The 22,792-nt window shown below is 42.8% G+C and overlaps 1 protein-coding gene across 15 annotated transcripts in view; it reads left to right on the top strand.

Annotated features, from left to right (window-relative positions):
- Positions 1-22,792, top strand: part of phf14 (PHD finger protein 14) — a 260,453-nt gene that overhangs the window by 152,113 nt on the left and 85,548 nt on the right. For 11 of the 15 annotated variants that reach the window (XR_007486408.2, XM_049743153.1, XM_049743155.2 and 8 more), the window contains one exon: positions 6,621-6,783. Coding sequence is in view for 14 of the 15 variants with exons in the window: in XM_049743153.1 (XP_049599110.1) it covers positions 6,621-6,783 (163 nt within the window). In the remaining variant the exon portion in view is untranslated. Of the gene's footprint in view, positions 1-378; positions 5,275-6,620; positions 6,784-21,820; positions 22,542-22,565; positions 22,634-22,792 lie in introns of those variants that run through there. The other 4 variants (XM_049743159.1, XM_049743158.2, XM_049743165.2 and 1 more) reach the window with 3 other exon arrangements.

The raw sequence follows: 22,792 nt of genomic DNA, 5'->3' as shown, positions 1-22,792 counted from the left end.
AAGATAGCCCAGAAACTATGAAACGTGTACTTACTTACCTGAGGTGTTACGATCAAGAAAACCAAATTTGTGTGTAGACAAAAAGAGGCATATTTGTTCCAGAGCCATTGCACAAATATTGTCCGTAGCCAGTGAAACAATTTGAAATGAAAAGAATGGGGGGAATGTTTTTATTTTAATTTATTTATTTTATTTTTTAGCAACACAACTAATATTGCCAAAATGAGCTCAAATCAAGGATCAAAACTGTGTTTAATTTTTGTAATGTGTTAAGAATTAAGAAAGTTATGCTTTTTTAAAGACTTCAAAAAATGAATAACCCCTTGCTTCCAGTTCAAAACACTAAAATGGCCTGTAACTGAGTGTTTGACTGTTCAGGACAAGTAAGAGCAAAGAGATTTTGAGTCAACATCTGAAGTTGGACATTGCATATGACATTCTCCCAATCCTCTTCTGGATCATCCAAATGCTCTCTAGCAAACTTCAGACGGGCCTGGATATGTACTGGCTTAAGCAGGGGGACACGTCTGGCACTCCAAGATTTGAGTCCCTGGCGATGTAGTGTGTTTCATAGTGTATGGCAGTCTTTGTTACTTTGGTCCCAACTCTCTGCAGGTCATTGACTAGATCTCCCGTGTGGTTCTGGGATTTTTTGTTCACCGATCTTGTGATCATTTTGACCCCACAGGCTGAGATCTGGTGTGGAGCCCCAGTTCGAGGCCATTATTGACCCAATACTTATTTTCCACCATAATTTGCAAATAAATTATTTAAAAATCTGACATTGTGATTTTCTGGATTTCTTTTTCATTTTGTCTCTCATAGTTGAAGTGTACCTATGATGAAAATTACAGCCATATCTCATCTTGTAAGTGGGAGAACTTGCACAATTGGTGGCTGTCTAAATACTTTTTTGCCCCACTGTAGGTTGATATTTAAAAGCAAGCTCGATTTTGGGTGCCTGTGATAAACATAGAAATGCTGCATGAAAATCACCAAATTCAAAACCACCTGACAGAAGGGGACTCCACTGTAATCCAAAAATAGAGGCAGAAAATGTCACAGAATGAGTGGAGCTGTGCGACCAAATGCATCTTGGACCAGGGTTTATTGAGGAAAAATGTAGTTGGAAGTGAGGATGAGGGGAACAAACCAACAGAACCGGCAAACTAACATAACCTATCGGCGGCAGAGTGACAGAGATAACCGACAGACGGACAGACCAAATTGCAGAGAAACTAACCGAAGAGAAAGACGAGACAAAACTATGAGAAACAAGATGACAGATGAGACTAAACACGAGAGACGAGAATAATCCGACAGGGGAGTGAGGGGCAGACAGGACTTAAATACAAAACAGGTAACGAGATGCAGGTGACGGTGATAACATAGATTGTGAACAAACAGGATGGGAGGGGCGAGTACACAGCGACGCAAACTGAAATTGTGGCAACATATACACATAATAAAACGACCGGGGATGAGTAGTGACAGAAAAGACGTTGCTAATAAACCAAGGCGCATTTTTCTGAGAGGAAACATACCTGTGTGATGTGGTCATATAAAAATTGCATCAATAGTAATAGTGGAACTGGATTCTTTGTCACATACCTAATAGAAGTCACACCGTATTTTCTGGACTATAAGTCGCTGCGGAGTACAAGTCGTACCAGCCATAAAATGCATAATAAAGAAGAAAAAGAAACTATATAAGTTGGACCGGAGTACAAGTCGCATTTTTGGGAGCACTTTATTTGACGAATCCAACACCAAGAACAGACATGAACAGGCAACAACAGGCTAAACGATACGGTATGCTAACGTTACATAAACACAAACAAAGAGCTGAGAACATGCCTGACGTAACATTAACAGTTATTCAAATAACCATAAAATAAATAACACGTTTATCAAACCATGTGTCACCGCGTCACTCCAAATAATTAAATTCATCGAAATCTTCGTCTTGTGTAAACAATGCCGCTTCTGACACCGGTCACCAGTGTATGCGGCGCTGACGTCAGACTCGTAGTCAGTTGCAGTTCAAATTATTCCACAAGCCTATATCACTATATATAAACTATATATTGTTTCTGGGGTCCCATGACCAGTCCTCAAAGTTCTCACCGTATGACCATCTTTTACCTCGGTCGACATTATCACTTGGTCTGTTCCGATATTTCCCATTGCCTAGTTAGAGTGGGGATCTTATGGATTCTATTCTTCACCAACATTTAGATGCCCCGCCCTAAACGACGAGGCCCCTTTGTAGTCAGACTTCCCCCACTCCGAAAATGGGGTACAGCACTCTCTGTAACGTCCAGTGGTTGAGGTGAAATTTCGCTGGGCCTTCCAGCAATGTTCAGTGCAGTGGGGGTAGTCAGCAAGACTTGGAATGGCCCCTCCCACCATGGCTGGCCCAGTTTGTCCTTTTGACGACCTTTATGTCGTCTCAGTCTCCTGGTTTGGAGCGGTTGTTGACCTGTGGAGAAGAAAGATCAGGCGGCAGTAAATTTGCATTTGACACATCTTTCAGTTTGAGTGCTCTGATCATGCTATCTGCCAAGGATAGCTTCGTCTGCTTTTTGCAACTCTTGTAGTCAATTTTATTGACCTTCTGAACTGGGCAGATAGGAGTGTTTGCGGGAAGAGTTTGAGCACATCCTAATGATTCCTCCTAACCAAAGACCATTTATGACAGGGGCTATCCCATTTATTGCCTCCTGTTTTAAAGGAGATTCTCTGATCTTGGTTGGATTTGTACTGGGGTAATGGACGTTAAAAGTCCTACATCAGATGGGCCCTTTGTCCACAGTTTTTCAGGTAGCCCAGCCAATTCCCCCTCCTCATTTTCATTCAAACAAGTGTTGATTAGCCAGGGAAGCGCATAAACGCGTGCCCTTAATAGCTACACCACTTCCTCATAGCTTATTTAGTCATTTTTCAATCATCTTCCGATTGCTTCAAGGAAAAGTTTGAAAAGCTTGAGAAAATTTTAACTTAATGGTATGACGCCAAATGTATTAGAGAATCCATATGTCGTTAAGTGTTGTATTATTACGATCTTTCACTATCTGTCCTACTCCATCCCTCCTTCTGAGGCTTGGCAACGCCCATGCCTTACACTTTGTCAAACTTTTTGGGAAGGATGTGTTCTTTACTACATATGATTCTATGATCATTTAATTTGACTCTTTCAGAAACGCTTCTCAATTTCCCAGTTCACACACACATCTGCTGCATGTTACTGGTTCTGCAGTTTTTTCTCTAGTTAATTATCAATCCAAAAGCAACTTTTTTCCCCTTAGCATTCAACTTACTCAAAATCACTCTTTCTTCAAAGTCGCTCTACTAATTTTCCATAGTAGTCTCCAACAACTTCAACCATTTAACCTGTATTTTCCTTTCATTCAGGCAATATTCATCAATGCTCATTTGCATCTCACACACAGTCTCCAAAAAGGAGTCTTTCTATCACATTGGTCCCAATTTATCCAAGCCCCCACACAACATTCATATACCATTTTCAACTCAAGGTTCCTGATAGAACAATCCACCAATCAAAAAAAACTCAACACAAAAAATGGCAAATTAATCAGATTTTTTTTTCTTTGTTTTTAAATTTAAAGAACCCAATCTCTCCGATTTAGCACACATATAGAAGTTTGTATAATCTTATAACATTTCAGATTCAATGTCTTAAATTCACAATTTTGCTTCTTCCGATTCCTGAAAGCATGTTCTGTCGTTTTTTTTTTTTTTTTTTATTTCTCATTAGGGCTCGACACTAACATGCACGAGTGTGGATCAGTTTCTGCCCGCAAACAGATTTCTCTCTTTTTCGCTCATTTTTATTTTTCAAAATTGTTTCTGTTTTGTGGTGCAATTTGGATAGACCAAAGTCTAGCAATTTCTTTGCACTAAAAGTTTAGCCAATTTCATCATTCTAACACATACGCACACACATGCACAGCTCTCGCGCGCGAAAGGTAGGTCCCAGCACCAATGATTCGTCACAGGCTGGCCATTTCCTCCAGTCGATCATGAGCTGGTCCCTCCCACGCACACGAGGACAGCACATTCCAATTTTTTATTTACCTTCTAGAAGCAAGTTGCATTTCTTTACCACTTGATTTGCAAACATTAACTTTAGTGTACACATACAATTTGATCTCTGGTCATTTGTCATTGGGCATACAAATAGCATTGTCATACTTCTTGTATGGACAGGAGCTCTAATAATCTAAAAAAAAAATCAAATAATCTGACAATGACATGTTTTGCTGTATGGACATCTATTATTTCTTTCTCTGTATGAGCATGAGCGGTCAAAGGGGAGGAAGCTTGTCTTGCTGAAAATTTGACTTTTCCACTGCCTCTTCCTCCGCCCTTTGATGGGTTTTGTTTTTTTATGACGACACTCTCTTGACCAGTGTCCATGTTTCCCACAGTTCCAACAGTTGTCTGAATCTGATGGGGGTTTTGATTTGAATGGTGGCTTGCGACCTTGTCGGCCTCTAACTCTTCCTCTGCCCCTTTGGGAACTTTGGAAGAAGACCGTTGTATCTTTATCTAGATCATTACCATCATCATCTAGATGAAATACATCAGAACTTTCGCCTTTTTTGATCACTTTGTCAGCGTATCTGGCCCACTGCATGGTCGTTGTAACACAAGCAGTGTCCGCTTCCACCAAGTGTTTCCTCACCCAGTTGCCTAAATCAGGAGGGAGACCAGTGAGGAGTGCATTTTTAAGATGTTGCTGATAAGCACTCTCAGCTGCATCATTGAATGGGATGCCACTGTGCAACCTAAATTCTTTTTCAAATCTTAATTGAATAGAAGCCTCATCACTTTTTATCTTTCTATTTTTTGTCGTTTTAATTTGTTATCTTCTCTCTTGTGAAGCTTTCAACCACTCTAGCACAATGCACTTCTCTCTCTTTTCTTTCCTTTCTCAATCCCTTTGGCTTCCTATCCTCCAAAATGTCTACCACTACGTTCCACATTTCAAGTTTCAACTTTCCTTGTACTCCATACTTTTTCTTCCACTTCGGCATGTATTGCATACAATTAGAAGATCTACTCGCCATGTGGTTCTCATCTCCTTCAAGAGCGAGAGATTTACCGTTTTTTTTTCTCATCTTAATTTGGTATTTTAGTTTTAGTTTTTTTTTCTTGGAGAATCCTCAATGCAGGTTTAAATTGACCTTTCACCAAACTACTAGCCTGTGTTATTGCCGTGGATCAATGCTAGAACTGCTTTTTAGCCAATATATCGTACCAGTCACACTCTCAACCACACACATTTTTTTTATCCCTGCCTACGCGAAGTCCTCTTTAAAAAAAAGAGCTGCTTCATTCTCTCTCTCTAACTCTATAACACCCCCTCCTTCCCTGGGAACTAAAGACAACAGTCCTGTTACCTAGCCCTGCCAACGCGAAGTAGTACTTTTTAGAACAGTGGTTGTCAAATGGGGGTACACGGAGGTACTCTAGGGGGCACGTGAGATTTTATAAAACAGTTTGAGAACCACTGCTCCAGAAGAGCCACTTCATCCGGAGGGGGACTCTACAACACTCCCTCCTTCCACAAGACTTAAGATCTTCTGTCCTGCCTATTTACTGGTACTTTTCCCTGTGCACTTTTACCATTTACACATTTCACAACAACACAATCACACAACTTTAGGGCTTTAACTTACTTATTCCCTGGTTCGTTGCACTGCCGGATCCCGTCAATCCACCTCTGTCAGCCGAAGGCAGACCTAAGATGCTGGCCCAGCGAAGAATTTTCTTCCCAGGTCTTTCTTTTCCAGGTCCTCCTAATGGACGCTGGCTTGTCGACAATGCAGCACGTCGTCCTCCGTCGGCCAGATGGCGGGTATGAGAGGATCCGGGTCATGGCACCAAAATGTTAGAGTGGTGCTCACTCTAACTTATTTTTGCAAGAACCACACGGGAGACAGTATTCCCTTTTAAACACCTGCAAGTGGAAAGTCATTCATCTCTGTGCATACAGCGATGATTGAATGAGGTCTGACTCAGGCCTCTTGCAAGAGCATTTTTATTGAGAGAAACAGGGTGGGGGTGAGAGTGGTCAGGATGGAGTTGAAGCCCCTGACCTGTGGTCAAAGCATATCAGGGGGTGTTTTATGACATTGTGTAAGACAGGACAAGCTAGGTTATTTATTACAGGTTACATTCCAACATAAGCATAAAACTAATCTAGTTAGGTTATTTATTACAGGTTACATTCCAAGATAAGCATAGGATCAAACTAATCCATCAACCCTAACATATATCTATCAATCCTAACAGAGCGGGTATATAAAAGACACACAGATCGATCGATCGATCGGTTGGTTTTATCTTGTTCTTTCGGTCACGACCCATAGCTTGTGACCATCGATCAATTTTATATCCACTTGTCTGTGCCTCATTTTAAGCCAAAAATGCGCTTTTGTGGATGTAGAATGGAAACTGTGTCTATAAAGCATTATCCTGTCTCACTGTTTGACTGAAACAATCTTTACATTGTTTCCTTCAAAAAAAGAAGAAAAAGTATTGCCTTCTGGTATTCTAATCAATTCTATTCTGTGAAATGAACTTGTTCTCAGGCAATGCTCAGAGTGTGACCAGGCGAGCAGCGATGAAGCTGATATTGCTATGGAGACGCTACCTGACGGTACCAAGAGGTCCAGGAGGCAGATTAAAGGGCCAATTAAATTCATCCCGCAAGAGATGTCACCAGAGCCCAAAAAAACTCAAGTTAGAGGCACGGTGTGTATTGACCCTCTGGAAACTTAAAACACGTTAAAGGCAAAGTGTGTAGAATGCTTTGATTTGTCAGTGTTCATTAATTTTAAAAGGTCACTATTATTACATCATAGAGTGATAGAGCAATGTATATTTTTTGTATATATGTATCGGTCTAGTAATTGCTATTTTATTACATGGGGGTCACGCCTCCCATAAAGGATGTCTCACCACCATCTTTGTGCAACGGATACCTGGAGGAGACAATCACTTGATCACAAATTTGCTAGCTTAATGACTACAGCATGTGTAACAAATGCACATATAGGAGTACAGCGCAATAAGTCGTTCATGATGAAATTTTGCTTGCACCTTTCCTGAAAAAATTGGTGGTAGGATTGCCATATGTGGTCTCTGTGACATCATAATGCATGTGCTTCAAAAGCCTGAAGAAATTGGTGGTACGATTGCTACATTTGGTCTTTCTATGGCACCAAAATGCATGTGCTTCAAAATGCTGCCAGTTTGAACTTAGGTCGTTGCATTCTATTAGTTTACAATGAAATATCAAAAAATATTACTATCATCCATTCTTCCATGCACCCATCATTCAAACCTTCTGTTATACACGTAGCATCCATTGTCTGAGGGATGTGCTCTCATTGTCAAAACACTGTACAAACGCAGACTCTGTCAACACACTGAAACACTTCTTTATCCAGCCATCCATCTTCTTCCGCTTATCCGGGGTCGGTTCGTGGGCGCAGCAGCTTTAGGAGGGACTCCCAGACTTCCCTCTCCCCAGCCACTTCATCCAGCTCATCCCGGGGGATCCCAAGATGTTCCCAGGCCAACTAAGAGACAGCGCGTCGTCCACGGGGTCTCCTACCGGTGGGACATGCCCGAAACACCTCCCCAGGGAGGTGTCCAGGAGACATCCTTATGAGATGGCCGAGCCACCTCATCTGGCTCCTCTCAACGTGGAGACTCCGAGTCTCTCCCAAATGACCGAGCTTCTCACCCTATCTCCAAGGGAGAACCCCGGACATCCTGCAGAGGAAACTCATTTCGGCCGCTTGTATCCGGGATCTCGTTTTTTCGGTCACGACCCATAGCTCGTGGCCATAGGTGAGCGGAGGAGCGTAGATCGACCGGTAAAATGAGAGCTTTGCCTTTTGGCTCAGCTCTCTCTTCACCACGACAGACCAGTAGAGTCCGCATTACTGCCGACGCTGCACCAATCCATCTGTCGGTCTCACGCACAAACCTGCCCTCGCTCGTGAACAAGACCCCAAAATACTTGAACTCCTCCACTTGGGGCAGGATCTCATCCCTGATCCGGAGAGGGCATTCCACACTTTTCCGACTGAGGACCATGGACTCAGATTTAGAGGTGCTGATCGTCATCCCGACCGCTTCACACTCAGCTGCGAACCGCTCCAGTGAGAGCTAGAGATCACGGCTTGAAGAAGCCAACTGCACCACATCGTCTGCAAAAAGCAGAGATGCAATGCTGAGGTTCCCAAACCAGACACCCTCAACACCTCGGCTGCGCCTAGAAATTCTGTCCATAAAGGTTATTAACAGAATCGCTGACAAAGGGCAACCTTAGCGGAGTCCAACCCTCACCGGGAACGAATCCGACTTACTGCCGGAAATGCGGACCAAACTCTGGCATCGGTGATACAGGGACCGAACCGCCCTTATCAGTTGGTTCGGCACCCCGTACTCCCGAAGTATCCTCCACAGAGCTTCCCGAGGGACACGGTCGAACGCCTTCTCCAAGTCCACAAAACTCATGTGGACTGGTTGAGCGAACTCCAATGCACTCTCGAGGATTCTGCTGAGGGTATAGAGCTAGTCCACTGTTCCACGTCCAAGATGAAAACCACACTGCTCCTCCTGAATCCGACATTAAATCTCCTGACGGACTCTCCTCTCCAGCACCCCTGAATAGACCTTACCAGGGAGGCTGAGGAGTGTGATTCCTCTGTAGTTGGAACACACCCTCCGGTCCCCCTTCTTAAAGAGGAAAACCACCACCCCAGTCTGCCAATCCAGAGGCACCGTCCCCGATGTCCACACAATGCTGTAGTGGCGTGTCAGCCAGGACAGCCCCACGACATCCAGAGTCTTTAAAAACTCTGGGCGGATCTCATCCACCCCTGGGGCCTTGCCCCAGAGGAGTTTTTTAACCCCCTCAGTGACTTCGACCCCAGAAATTAGAGAGTCCACCTCAGAGTCTCCAGGCCCTGCTTTCACAATGGAAGGTGTGTTGGTGGAATCGAGGAGGTCCCCCCTCCTGAGACGCCGGATGGTGGACCAGAATTTCCTCAAAGCCGTCCGGAAGTCATTCTCCGTGGCCTCGCCAAACTCCTCCCACACCGAGGTTTTTGCCTCAGCAACTGCCAAAGCCGCGTTCCGCTTGGCCATCCGGTACCTGTCGGCTGCCTCCGGAGTCCCACAGGCCAAAACGGCCTGATAGGACTCCTTCAGCTTGACGGCATCCCTTACCGCCAGTGTCCACCAGCGGGTTCGGGGATTGCCAACACGACAGGCACTGACCACCTTACAGCCACAGCTCCGGTCGGCTGCCTCAACAATGGAGGCACAGAACATGGTCTACTCGGACTCAATGTCCCTCGCCTCCTTCGGGATGTGGGAAAAGCTCTGCCGGAGGTGGGAGTTGAAGCTCTTCTTGACCGGGGATTCTGCCAGATATTTCCAGCAGACCCTCACAGTACGTTTGGGTCTGCCAGGTCTGACCGGCATTTCCCCCACCATCAGAGCCAACCAACCACCAGGTGGTGATCAGTTGACACCAGTTGATATGGAAGGGAAACATAAGTAAGAATTGTGTTAGATCGGACTTTAGTCAGTTTTGATCATTTTATAGGAGATAGTTTGAGAAACGCGATTGTTTACAGGGGGCTGCCACGACACTTTGCTGAGGCTCATGGGAGTCTACGAGCTGAGGCTCATGGGAGTTTGCGGGTGGCTTATGCTATAATGATAGCTGCTATACACACAAGGCTATTTCATTTCAAAATAAGCTGCTCCGTTAATGTTTTGAGGAAATTTACGGATCGATATGGAAGGGAAACATAAGTAAGCAGTACCAATGTGTTAGATCGAACTTTAGTCAGTTCCGATCATTTTATGAGATAGTTTGAGAAACGCGATGGTTTACAGAGGGCTCATTGGTTATTGGCTAGTGGATGCATACCGCAACCCTAGTCAACCTCAGTTTTTTGCAGTATAGCTTTTATTTTATGTACCTTTTAATCTGGTGTGCCCTATGTATGAAATCATTTCTAAAATAAAAAAAATCAATGAGGGCGCGCCTTATAATCCAGTGCGCCTTTTGGTGCGAAAAATACGGTAATAGCTATTACTTTTTGTTATCTGCCAGCATCTGCAACCAAGTGTTTTCTCATGTGAGATGAAATAAAGTATAGTTTAGATATTGATGTACAGTTTTAAGGATAAGATTTTGAGTCTGTTGTCTGACTTATTTAGTAAAAAATAAAAAGAAGCTAGTTCCTCGAATATATTGGACACGAAGCTACATTTTTTGTTTAGTGAACCTCTCGTTGATTCCTACATATCTCAGTCAACCATGCTTTATTTAATTAAGACACTTTCAAGATTTGTATCTGACAGCTCTGTGGCTCTGGCAAGGTCGTTCACCTCCCCTTTGTTTTTTGCTCACTGACGATATTTGACCTTTCTAACACTCCTCTGGGACTTGAGGGAACTTTATTCTTGTTGCTAGAATACATCCAACAGCCAGTTTCAGTAGAAAAAAAAGAAATGACACATGTTGGGTTGACAACATTTTTCTGAAATCAATCTCAGAGGCGGTAGGTCTTTTTGGCTTAGCGTTTTCTTCTGCGCAGAAGGGCGCACCCCAGACACACGCAGCAAGTGTGGCTGAGATCCGCGCTCTTCTCGAGTTGAGCCGCACATTTTATTGAGAAAGAAACAAAGGGGCAAGTGTACATGATCGAGTAGGTTTCCAGACAGGAAGGACATAATTATATCTCATGACTTCAACTTAAATAAGTTACATTAATTAGTAATTAGTTACATAGAATCCAATGATAAAAAGTATATCATTTCCAACATTCCCTCCTGTTTTAACATTGGAATTCATGGGAAAAAAGATCACCTAATAACTACATATGTTTATAAATGAGCATATGCCTACATATTATAGTATAGTACCATCAAAAAGCATGAAAGTTTACATTCCAGAGTTTATCAGAACTACAGCCCTTCATCCGGCTTTGGCTATGTTCGTTATAATGAAATGTATTTTGTTCTGGATCGTCAAGAAAAAATAGACAGGTAGGCAATTTACGCAAAGCGGTCCCACTCATCTTGTTCACGCTGGGCCAACATGATATTCTGGACAGCAGACGCTGATGTCAACCTTTTAGTCATGTGACAAATTAAAATAATGCCGCATGTGGTCATTTGATAAAGTAATGAAGGACATAATATTGACACAATATCACAGCATACTGCAAAGTTGAAATGCTCTTAGTTTTGCCCTCCTTGCATATGTATGTGTCTGTCGATGCAAAGTCCAGTCCACTGAATGTTCAGTAGTGAATTGCTCTGGGATCACTGCCCAGGGCCTGCTGTCCATCCAAGATCTTTATGTCCACTTCACTGTCCTCAGAGTCTCTTCCCAGGCCCCGGTCAGCGTCCAGGAGTTCCCTAGTAATCGACATCTCCATAACCAGTCGTCCGCAAACAATTCTTCTCCTTTGTGGTTGTTCGGGGCACGGGGATGATTGGTGGTCGTTGTCTCATCGGAGTGTTCAATAGAACCTCCAAGTGTCCCTGCATCTACTCCTATGATCCAGAGGCCCGCGTGAATCTAAAACAAACAAACAAACAACAACACTCCCCCCAGGAGTTATGAATTATCTTCCTTTCTCATCGTGCTGTCAGTCTCGCACGATTTCTCCTGTGACTGCTGCCTGTTGAATTCTGACACGTCCTGTTAAAGCCTCCAAAACAAGTGAATCCGAAAAAGCATTGAATGTCACAATTAAATTTTATATGTATCTACTTACTCATTCAAACGTAACCCCACCCCCCTTTGACACATTCACCCAATGTGTTATTAGGCATCCAAAAAGGAACCAGCAAATGTCCTACCACATCAGCACGTCTTGCAGCCAGTCCTGTCGAACCTTGCACTCATCCAGGATCGTCATCCCCAAGTTCCTGAAAATTGACTGTGCACCTCACACTCGGCAATACCAACAACGGACACTTGTACTCACAAAACTACACAGGCATCGAGTATCTACTAAATGAAAATAGACACACAATGAATCATGGCGCACGGGGATTCCGTCCTGAAAATCATCAATCATCATAAAAATCAAAAGGGTTAGGGTTAACATTTTCACGTGAATTCAACATAAACTTTCCAAGACTGCAATCGACAGCCTGCAAAAGTAATACAAGTTATAAAACAACCAGCAATCTGCTCCTCGGCTGGCGGTTGATGCTGCAATAAGTCAAGTGACACACAGAAACAAAGCCAAGCTCGCACTTGCCACAAGCAAGCGTAAGTTCCATATGTATGGTTGTCATCTACATAGTCTGTCACCTTGTCGGGTGAGTCCAGGTTCGTCATGTCGTATGTCCATCGTCCTAGTGTTCGATATCAGTCCTGTCTTGTCCATCCGTGTTGCTGAATTCGGCCTTCTCCATGAACTATTTTTGTTGTTCATGGTGCCTTTGATTAACCATCGGCTGTTAGTCATCACGCTTGGGTGTTCCCGTCTCAGGTGAGAGGAATCTTACCCTCAACTGTGACCCTTTCATACCAACTCCAAAATACTTTGGCCTTTCATACTGCCCTCAACACACACACACACACACATTCCTAACCACACAAGCGCCAATCCATTTGCATCTATCACTCATACAACAACAAACAAATTTAGTATGTGTAAGTGAACAGGCAATCAGCGAATATTAATGGTAAACCCTTCATTTCTGAATGTTCTTCCCAAGTGAATATTTCGTACATTCGTACCGGACCTTTACCGTAAAATTGCCAATTAAATGCCTAAAAATTCAGTCATTTGTACTGCTGAGCATGTTCATGGGTGAGCATGGGGAAAGAAACAGCCTCAGCAGGTCCTTAAATAATCTTGTCCTAATCCATCGTTCTGATCGGGTACCTGGGTAAAGATACTCAAAAGTCTTCCTCCAACAGTCTACTCCACTACATTATTTTCACTTTGCCATGTTAAGGCATTTGTTTTCCGAGTCCTATGACATTTGTCATCGCGTTCACTGTCACTTGGTGTGAGTCTCATGCGGTGTTATTCTTAAGTGTCAACAGTTTTCATGGCTGTTATTACTTGGTCTTATCAGACTTTTTGTTTTGTCACCAGAATTTCCCTGTGAGCTGTGATTAACTTCTACTTTATTAATTACCTCCATTGAACAATCTAATCACCTTTTGACTGCATCCTAGTAGATCCTAATGCCCTATTTCCCCTTCTCCAAACTGTTAATGACTAAATGTCTAATTGTTAAGCTGGATGGGCTAAATGTGATTCTACTCTTATTTTTTACAATTTTAGCCTATCTTTTTCATCCAAATTTATCCTCTGATTATGATACTTTTTCTTTCTTCGTAACACTACACAATTTGTTCCTTATTTATTTATTTATTTATCTTTTAGCAAGACTCCTCAGTTGTGTCAAACTCAGTGCCCAAGCAAGCTTCCATCCACTCTGACCCAAGCTCCACCAAGTTTGATAACTTCTCAGCAGCTTGATGCATCTATCAGGTCTCGTGTGTCTTTCGCCGCACCTCATTGTCAGGTTGTTATCTTTGGTTGTAGTCTCAGAGTCAACTCATCCCTCACTCTTGGATGAGTCCATTTTCAACTGAGTCCATTCTCATCTTGTGATTTCCTTCGTTCTTTGTACTTCGCCTCCGAGGATGTCGTTCTCCTCCAGGGCGTTGTGCTCCCCCCAAGCACAAATATAGTCCTTCTTTGCTCTTGCAAAGGTCAAAGGTGCCTTAGACCCATGCACCATTTTTCTTGATGTTCTCAGCTGTCGGTGGAGTCTCGGGATCGAGTTTCAGAGTCACTGATGGATACTGAAAAAGACAGACTGGGATACCAAACTTAAATATCATCTTCCAATTTGACATAAATTCCATAGTGCCTTCTGTTAATCAAACTTCAAATTCTACTATTATCAATAATCTAATCTACCTGAGAAGGACAGCACCTTTCCTTCATGAGCGCTCGGATGTATTGTGATGGACCTCATTTGAACCATTTTAAATTGACAGATTACCCTAAACTTAAATTGCAAGCCTTAACTGTGATTTCTCTCAATTATACTGTAATTTCCAGAAGCTCCTCCTATTTTCAGGCTACTATCTATCTTTTGTTTTCCTAACTTTGATTTTATGCCATTCTCTCTATTACCTTTCCACCTTTCCTGATTTGAGCCTTCAATTTCTGATAAAGTTTCCAAATTTTGCCTAGTATCATCTCTATTTTGACCTCAGTATTAATGATGTTATGCTCACTTTACAGATATTACTGAACTGTCCTGAATTTATAATTCACTGCCACTACATCGAATGCCATTTCTCAGCTGTTCACTTTTTCCATGTTCCTGTTAGGCTCCACTATTCGAATCTTCGAATTTTCATATAGAGTTTCTTTTAGGTTCCTGTGTGGATCATGTTTCACACAAACAGGACATGCTTAAATGTTTTTTTTTTTTTCAAGAATCTAAACCAAAGGTAACTAATGGGTAACTAATAACTCATCTCCCCACTGTTGTCACATAAGTGACACAACAGGCGTTGCCTTAAAAGTCATTTTGGCAAAACAGTTTTGTTATTGACATCGTCAATAACACCTTATCCATTATCACACCCTTTGTTGTTTGAACTAATATCATTTTCAATCTTGTCAATCCTTCTTCTACTTTTGGTGTCCACGCGAATGTATCTTTGACTGCTAACGGCTGTCCATGAGCCACTCCTGTTAGTGGCTTAGCAATTTCAGCATAGCATGGAGCCCAAGCTCTGCAGTAATGACAGAAAAAAAAAAAAACATCAGTTGTTCTTCGTGGCAGGTCGTGGTGTGTCTAATATAACCTGTTCCCTGCTCTCCCTTTCGCTGAGAGTAAACCAAGATAGTTTACTTATGGTTTCTACCCATCCTAACTTCTGTTACTTGACTTCACTTCCTCTCTGGCCTAAATGCTGCATGAGGAGAAAGGAATCTCATCCTTACACTTCCTTTGTTTCAAAAGCAATTATCATTGTAGACGAAAACTTGAATTTTTGTCTACTTGAAGCCCTTTGAGACTGTTTGTGATTTAGGGCTATACAAATAAACTTGACTTGACTTTTAGATGAAAGCGTAAAACGAGCCATTCAATTCATGATAATCAGTCAACCACTGTGAAATAAGCCCTATTTTCTTTTCTTAGCATTAAATATGTTCAAAATCACTCTTTCTTCAAAGTTGTTCTACTACTTTTCACATAGTAGTCTCCAACAATGTCAACCAATCAAGCTGTATCTTGTCATTCATTCCTGCTCATTTGCATCTCACACACGGGCACACACACAGGCACGCACGCATGCACTGTTCTCACTCTCCTCAAGCTCTCTTCAAGCTGTCCACACAGTCATACTACATCATTTTTAATTCACAGTCCTCATTTGAATCTGTCCTACCTCAAGGTTCTTGGTAAAACAACCCACTCATTCCGATTTTGACATATTCCAAAAATTCACTCAAAAGATGTTTGCATTCAATTAATTCCATAAGCTTTTCATTTCCACAAAATTTGCAAATTTAGGGCAATTTTCCTTCCACTCATTCTTAAAGGAAAATTCTACATTTCACCTTTACATTGTCACAGTTTGAAATTCACATCATTTAGCCCATTTAAATCACACTGGGAAAGTTTTTAAACATTCCCGAAATTGCAAAATTAAAAAATTCATATTTTCAAGTTAAATTATTACTTCTTTGTATGGCATGCTCAAACTTGGCGAATAAAAGATTGACTAAAATTTCTGCAAAATTTTACAAAATTCATATTTCACCTCTAAGTTCTACATGTTTCAACTGATTCAATTCTGCTCGAACATCATTCTGTTGCATCTCCTAAGTATTTATTTATCTTTTTCGCCTGCCTTTACCCCAATTTCTCCAAAAATTGCATTTTCCAGTTTCAATGTCTCCTTTTTTTTTTTTTTTTCTTGCAGTGCAAATCGAATAGACCCCAGTCTAGTAACTTTCCTTGCACACTATTTTAGCCAATTTCAAAATTTTAACACATAGACACACATAAACACACAGAGAACACAAGGACAACACAAAGGCCCACAACAAAAACACAGTGCACAAGCAACATCAACAAACAATGCTGCGCAAACGTCTTCCTCTATTTGATGTTTTGGTTTTACTATTTTTATTTATTTTTTCTTTTCTCACATTAGTGGCCTTTCATGGCTTCATTGTCTGACTATCATACTTGCGGCCTCAAGTTTGGTAACTTATTTAACGTATACTTCTCATCCCCTGATACATTGTCAGTAAAACTTTGACGGCCCCCCATTTTAATCAATTTAGTTCAACATTTAAATCATAGGGATTTCTAAAGATGGAATGTTTCTTTAGTGCAAAAACAACTTTCTGAGGTAATTCCTGCTTCGACCAGTTTTCTGGTGAGGAATTCCACAGAAATTCGCCATTTCTTCCCACCATGTTACATGCAGCGAGTGATACGTGCTACCATTCACACACACATTCACACCGCGGATATTTGTTAACACAACGAGGTGTATTTCCGTCTACAAGTTCCATCTGTAGACCGAATTCCTATCACTTGGAATTCACAACAAGGACTCCGCCGTCCTTATCCGGGTACCCTTTTTCTGGGGACTAAAATACCCCAACCACGCGGCCAACAAAGAGGTCTCACCGAGTCTCTGAGAGATTTCTTTTGAAGATTCCGTCAGTCATCGCTGCCGAGAGGTGCTGAACCGGACGCCGGCCTGGTGGATGAACATTGCTCCCCAGGGCTTTCCTTCAGGCGCCCTGTGACCTCTGCCGTGCACGAATTCGGCGTCTTCAACACTCCTCGTTTCAGCAAGCAGATTTTCAGGAAATCCCGGACGAGCCCCCAAAAATGTTGGGTTGACAACATTTATCTGAAATCAATCTCAGAGGCGGTAGGTCTTTTTGGCTTAGCGTTTTCTTCTGCGCAGACGGGCGCACCCCACACACACGCAGCAAGTGTGGCTTAGATCCGCGCTCTTCTCGAGTTGAGCCACGCATTTTATTGAGAAAGAAACAAAGGGGCAAGTGTACATGATCGAGTAGGTTTCCAGACAGGAAGGACATAATTATATCTCATGACTTCAACTTAAATAAGAACTTTGTCTGCTTCAGCCATCCCATGACAATCTCATGATCTGTACATGTCTAGCTAACTATGGGGCTTATTGTAGAGCGCGGCTAATGACTCCAGTCATTAGCCGGCCATATGCCCCCAAGTCATTTTCACGAGGCTAGATGGTCACATACTGCGGAGAATCTTGCACACAAAAGTAGTTACATAGAATCCAATGATAAAAAGTATATCATTTCCAACAACACATCTCATCAACTTTTACATTTTCAGCATTGTTTTGGATGACGCTTGGGGACTTCGAAATACAAGTTCAAGATCTTATGGGGAGACAAGATAAAGAAACCCCACGATGATACAAAACAATGGACCCTTGCCATGTATGTGGAAGCAGCAGTGATTGCTTGAACAATAATAATAATAATAATAATAATTCATTAAATTTGTATAGCACTTTTCAAAGACGCTTACAGGGAAACAAGGCGAGGACGTACAGGGGGGGACGGGGAGGAGACAACAGGATAAAATTAGGAAGAGGACACCAGTTATGGGGAGGGGAGTTTGTAGGCTTGAAAAAAAGAGTTACATCTTTAGATGGGACTTAAATATGGGGAGTGAGTCGCAGACAGATTGAGGGAGAGAATTCCAGAGTCGGGGTGCTGTGCAGGAGAAGGCTCTGTCACCGAAGGATTTGAGTTTGGATTTTGGGACTGTCAGACGTGAAGTAGTGGAGGATTGGAGGGGACGGGTGGGTGGTAGGGGATAAGGAAGTCAGATAGGTAAGGGGGAGCCAGGTGATGAAGGGCTTTGAACGTGAGGAGGAGTACCTTGAAGATGATACGCTGCTCAATGGGGAGCCAGTGAAGAGAGTGGAGAATGGGAGGGATGTGTTCGCAGGACCGGGTGTGGGTAAGGAGGCAGGCAGCAGAGTTGAGGACTAGTTGAAGTCTATCGAGTGAGTGAGCAGTGATGCCGTTGAGAAGGGAGTTGCAGTAGTCAAGCCGGGATGAGATGAAGCCATGGACGAGGGATTCAGCGGGAGGGAGAGAGGGGCAGTGTCGGATTTTGGCGATGTGGCGGAGGTGGAAGTAGGAAGTAGGAGGTCTTGACAACTGAACTAACATGAGAGTGGAAGGACAGTGTAGGGTTGAAGATAACGATAAGATAAAGGTTGCATGCCAGAGAGGAGGAAGTGATGGTTAAGGTGTCAATGGTGAGTGAGATGGGTCCAGTTTTATTGAGGGAGGATTTAGTGCCTATGAGGAGGAGCTCTGTTTAGTCACTTTTGAGTTTGAGGAAGTTGTGGGTCAGACATGTTTTTATTGTAGAGATGCAGGTTTCAAGGTGGGTGAGGGGAGGGTTTCAGGTGGGTGCGGTGCGTACGTAGATCTGGGTGTCATCAGCGTAACAGTGGAAGTCCAGATTGAGTTTGCGGATGACATAATCAAGGGGGAAGAGGTAGCAGATGAATAGGAAGGAGGGGGCAAGAACTGAGCCTTGGGGTCCCCTGTGTGACTGAGGAGAGGATGGATGTGTGGCCAGAGAGAGAGACAAACTGGTTCCTGTTGTTGAGATAAAAGGTGAGCCAGTCGAGTGCAGTGCCCTCAACACCTAGTTGGCGCAGCCTTTGAAAAAGGATGGAGTGGTTCACAGTGTCAAAGGCTGCACTAAGGTCAAGTAGTAACAGGATGTTGAGGGCACCGGAGTTTGCAGAAATGAAGAGATCATTGGTGACTTTAACAAGAGTGGTTTCAGTGCTGTGAAGTGGGCGGAAACCGGACTAGAAGGGTTCATAGAGGTTGTTAGATTGGAGATGGGTGTGGAGTTGGGTGGAGACAATGCGTTCGAGGGTTTTGGAAAGGAATGAAAGGTTGGAAATGGGACGGTAGTTGCAGAGGTTAACTGGGTCCAGGGTGGGCTTTTTGAGGATGGGGTGATTGTGGCAAGCTTATAGACAGTGGGAAAGTGGCCAAGGGACAGAGACTGATTAAAAAGGGTGGTGAGGTGAGGGAGGAGGACAGGGAGGCAGGCCTGAGTTAGGGTCGTTGGAAGGGGGACAAGCGAGCAGGTGGTTGTCTTAGATGCTGTGATGATGTCCAGGATGGTGGACGAGTCGACAAGGGAGAAGGCAGTGTGAAAGGGGAAAGGCGGGAGGTCAGGAAGGGGGGGCAGGAGAGCAGGGGAGGTGGGGAAGGAGGAGTTATTGATGGTGGTGGTCAGAGAACTGTTGATTTGGGCGATTTTGTTGTTAAAGTTGACAAGGAAAGAGTTACAGAGGGCGGGTGAGGAGGGTGTTCTGGTGGCCGGTGGCTGGAGCAATTTGTTAACGGTGGAGAACAGGATGCGGGGGTTCCGGTTGGTGCAATTAATGAGGGATGAGAAGTAAGCAGATTTGGCAGCAAGAAGAGCATCACGGTAGGAGGAGATGTGTTGTTTGAAGGCTTCAGCGTGGACGGTGAGGCGGGTTCTTAACCCTCTTGAAGTTGAGCAGATTGTCCAACTCCTCCAGGATGGCACATCCATGCGTGCTGTTGCAAGAAGATTTGATGTGTCTCCCAGTACAATCTCCAGAGCATGGAGGAGATTCCAGGAGGCAGGCAGTTACTCTAGGAGAGCTGGACAGGGCCGTAAACCGTCCTCATCCCATCAGCAGGACCAATATCTGCTGCTTTGTGCAAGGAGGAACAGGTTGAGCACTGCTCGAGCCCTACAGAATGACCTCCGCAGGCTACTGGTGTGAATGCCTCTGTCCAAACAGCCAGAAACAGACTTCACGAGGGTGGCCTCAGGGCACGACGTCCTGTAGTGTACCCTGTGCTCACTGCTCAGCACCGTGGAGCTCGATTGGCATTTGCCATAGAACACCAGAATTGGCAAGTCCGCCACTGGCGCCCTGTGCTTTTCACAGATGAGAGCGGGTTTACCCTGAGTACCTGTGATAGACATGAAAGGGTCTGGAGAAGCCAAGGAGAGCACTATGCTGCCTGCAACATCATTCGGCATGACCGGTTTGGTGGTGGGTCAGTGATGGTCTGGGGAGGCATTTCCATGGAGGGACAAACAGACCTCTACAGGCTAGCAAACGGCATTCTGACTGCTATTAGGTATCGGGATGAAATCCTTGCACCCATGGTCAGACCCTACGCTGGTGCAGTAGGTCCTGGGTTCCTCCTGATCCACAACAATGCCCGGCCTATTGTGGCAAGAGTATGCAGACAGTATCTGGAGGATGAAGGAATTGACACAATTGGCCCTCACGATCACCTGATCTAAACCCGATAGAACACCTCTGGGACATAATGTTCCGGTCCATCATACGCCGCCAGGTTGCTCCTCAGACTTTACAGGAGCTCACTGATCCCCTTAGACAGATCTGGGAGGACATCTCACAAGACACCATCCGTTGTCTCATTACGAGCATGCCGCGACGTTGTCAAGCATGCATACAAGCTCGTGGGGGCCACACAAGATATTGAAAATAATTTTGAGTTGCAGAATTTGAATTTAGGCAAAAAGTACGAGCCTGCCATATAATTTTTTCACTTTGATTTTTGGGGTGTCTGTATACTGAGCCCTCTGTAGGCTGAAAAATTTTATTTCTATCAAAAGATGTGGCATCCTTTTGTTCCTAAGACATTAAACTGTCCATATCAGTATAGATATCCCCCAAAAAATGTCACCATTAAAATCTGATGTGTTTTCAAAGTGTTCCTTTAATTTTTTTGAGCAGTGTATTTGTATAAATATATGATATACATACAGAAGCCAAACAATTGTATATTTTTCTATAATTAGTCTCTTATATGTATTTTATAAGACACTAGAACAGGGGTGTCCAAACTTTGTGCAAGGAGGGGCAGATTTGATAAAGTGAAGGGGCCCGGGGGCAATAGGTTTTTCTAACATTTTTTAACTACAAAAATGTCATGCAAATACACACTGTTATAAAACAACTTTCATTGTCCCAATTGTCTTTTTTTAAATGACAAAATAACCAAATATAAGCCACTCAGGCAGATGTGAACAACTCTTAAAACACAAATTCTGCCTTTCATTCGTATCTGAAGAGTCAGATAACATTGAACAAACTGTATGAAATACCTTAAATTTACATGAGTTTAAAATTATTTTTGCCTCGTGAACATTTTAAACAGGAGTTATACGTAATGCAAAGTTGTCTGTTATTATTAAAACTTAAAACAAGTGAATTTTGCTCTTGTCATTTACAATATCTTTCAGAAAGTAATAGTTTGTGTCACGTCTACAGGGTCATAACATCAACAGTATTAACATGGCCACTTCGTAATATGTAATATTAAATAATATTTACTTTTAATTAACTTTTGACTCACAGCCCCGCGTGAAGAATTGCAGTGGTGATGTCAGTTCAGCTTGGAGCTGCTTCACTTTATCAGCGCGGTCGTTCCCTGTTAGCTTGTCGTATGTGTTAGCATGTTTAGTCTGATAGTGTCCTTTTAGGTTGAAGTCTTTAAACAAGGCAACCGTCTCTTTAGAAATTAGACAAACACAATTGCCTTGATTTTCAGTGAAGAAGTATTGTAATTCCCATTTCTCTTGAAAGCGACGGCCCTCAACTCAACTTTCCTCGTTTTCTTTGCAGTTGCCATGGCAGAAATGAGCGGAGAGGTGTGGTGCAGCCACCTTTTGGTAATAGGAGGAATTACAGTTTCAAGTTTCATGATTTTTTTTTTTTTTATTCAGTTTGACAGTGCAGGCGTATTGTAATAATACATTATAAGACCGAAGTTGCGGGCCGTATGAAATCTGACCAGTGGCCGGATTTGGCCCACGGGCCGGACTTTGGACATGCCTGCACTAGAACTAGGAAAACATTAAAAAAAGTTTAAAGATGATAAGGTCATAAAAAAGAAACCTTATACGTTCATTTGAGTTGACATTTAATTTTTGTTTTTCTAGACATAAAGAAAACAAGTTTAGCTTCCCCCATTTCAATAATAATGACAAGTTGACACAACAAATCACTGTTTGGTTTTTAATAAAAGTTGGTACTCACATGACTTCTTCGTTGGATTGTGTTCGTTATGTCTTCATTTGTGATAGCCATAGTATTCTTTTGTAACTTCCGCGAAAGTTACTGCCGAAACTGTCAGAAAAATCTACTAAGGTAAGACCTTGCTACTTGTCTGAGCAAAAGAATACCATGGCTATCACATGACTTCTGTCGTTCTGTCTGTCTATTAATCAAATCTATTTGCATTTTTAATTAAATTAGTGACATGTATGATATGCCTGTTCAAAAGATCTCGGATTATGACTGTCAAATGACCAAATGAGCTAACCCCCAAAACAGGCAGTCATTGTTATCTTATTCTTCATGCACACAGGAAGGCCACCAACATGCTGGATGCTACATTTTGATGGTGTTTTCAAGAATTAGTAGTTTTGATATTAGGTATGTGACATTAAGCCAAAAATGACAGATCGGACAATACAAACGTTAAAGATTTTGATTAGGCACTTCAAAGCATCTGTAACAAGAATTAATTGTTTGACAAAAGACAATATTAACAGTGCCAGTAATCAGATATGAATTGAATTCCAAACTCTTTGC

The sequence above is a fragment of the Syngnathus scovelli genome, chromosome 15 (assembly GCF_024217435.2).
Source record: "Syngnathus scovelli strain Florida chromosome 15, RoL_Ssco_1.2, whole genome shotgun sequence".
Taxonomy (NCBI): domain Eukaryota; kingdom Metazoa; phylum Chordata; class Actinopteri; order Syngnathiformes; family Syngnathidae; genus Syngnathus; species Syngnathus scovelli.
This window is presented reverse-complemented; position numbering and strand designations above follow the sequence as displayed.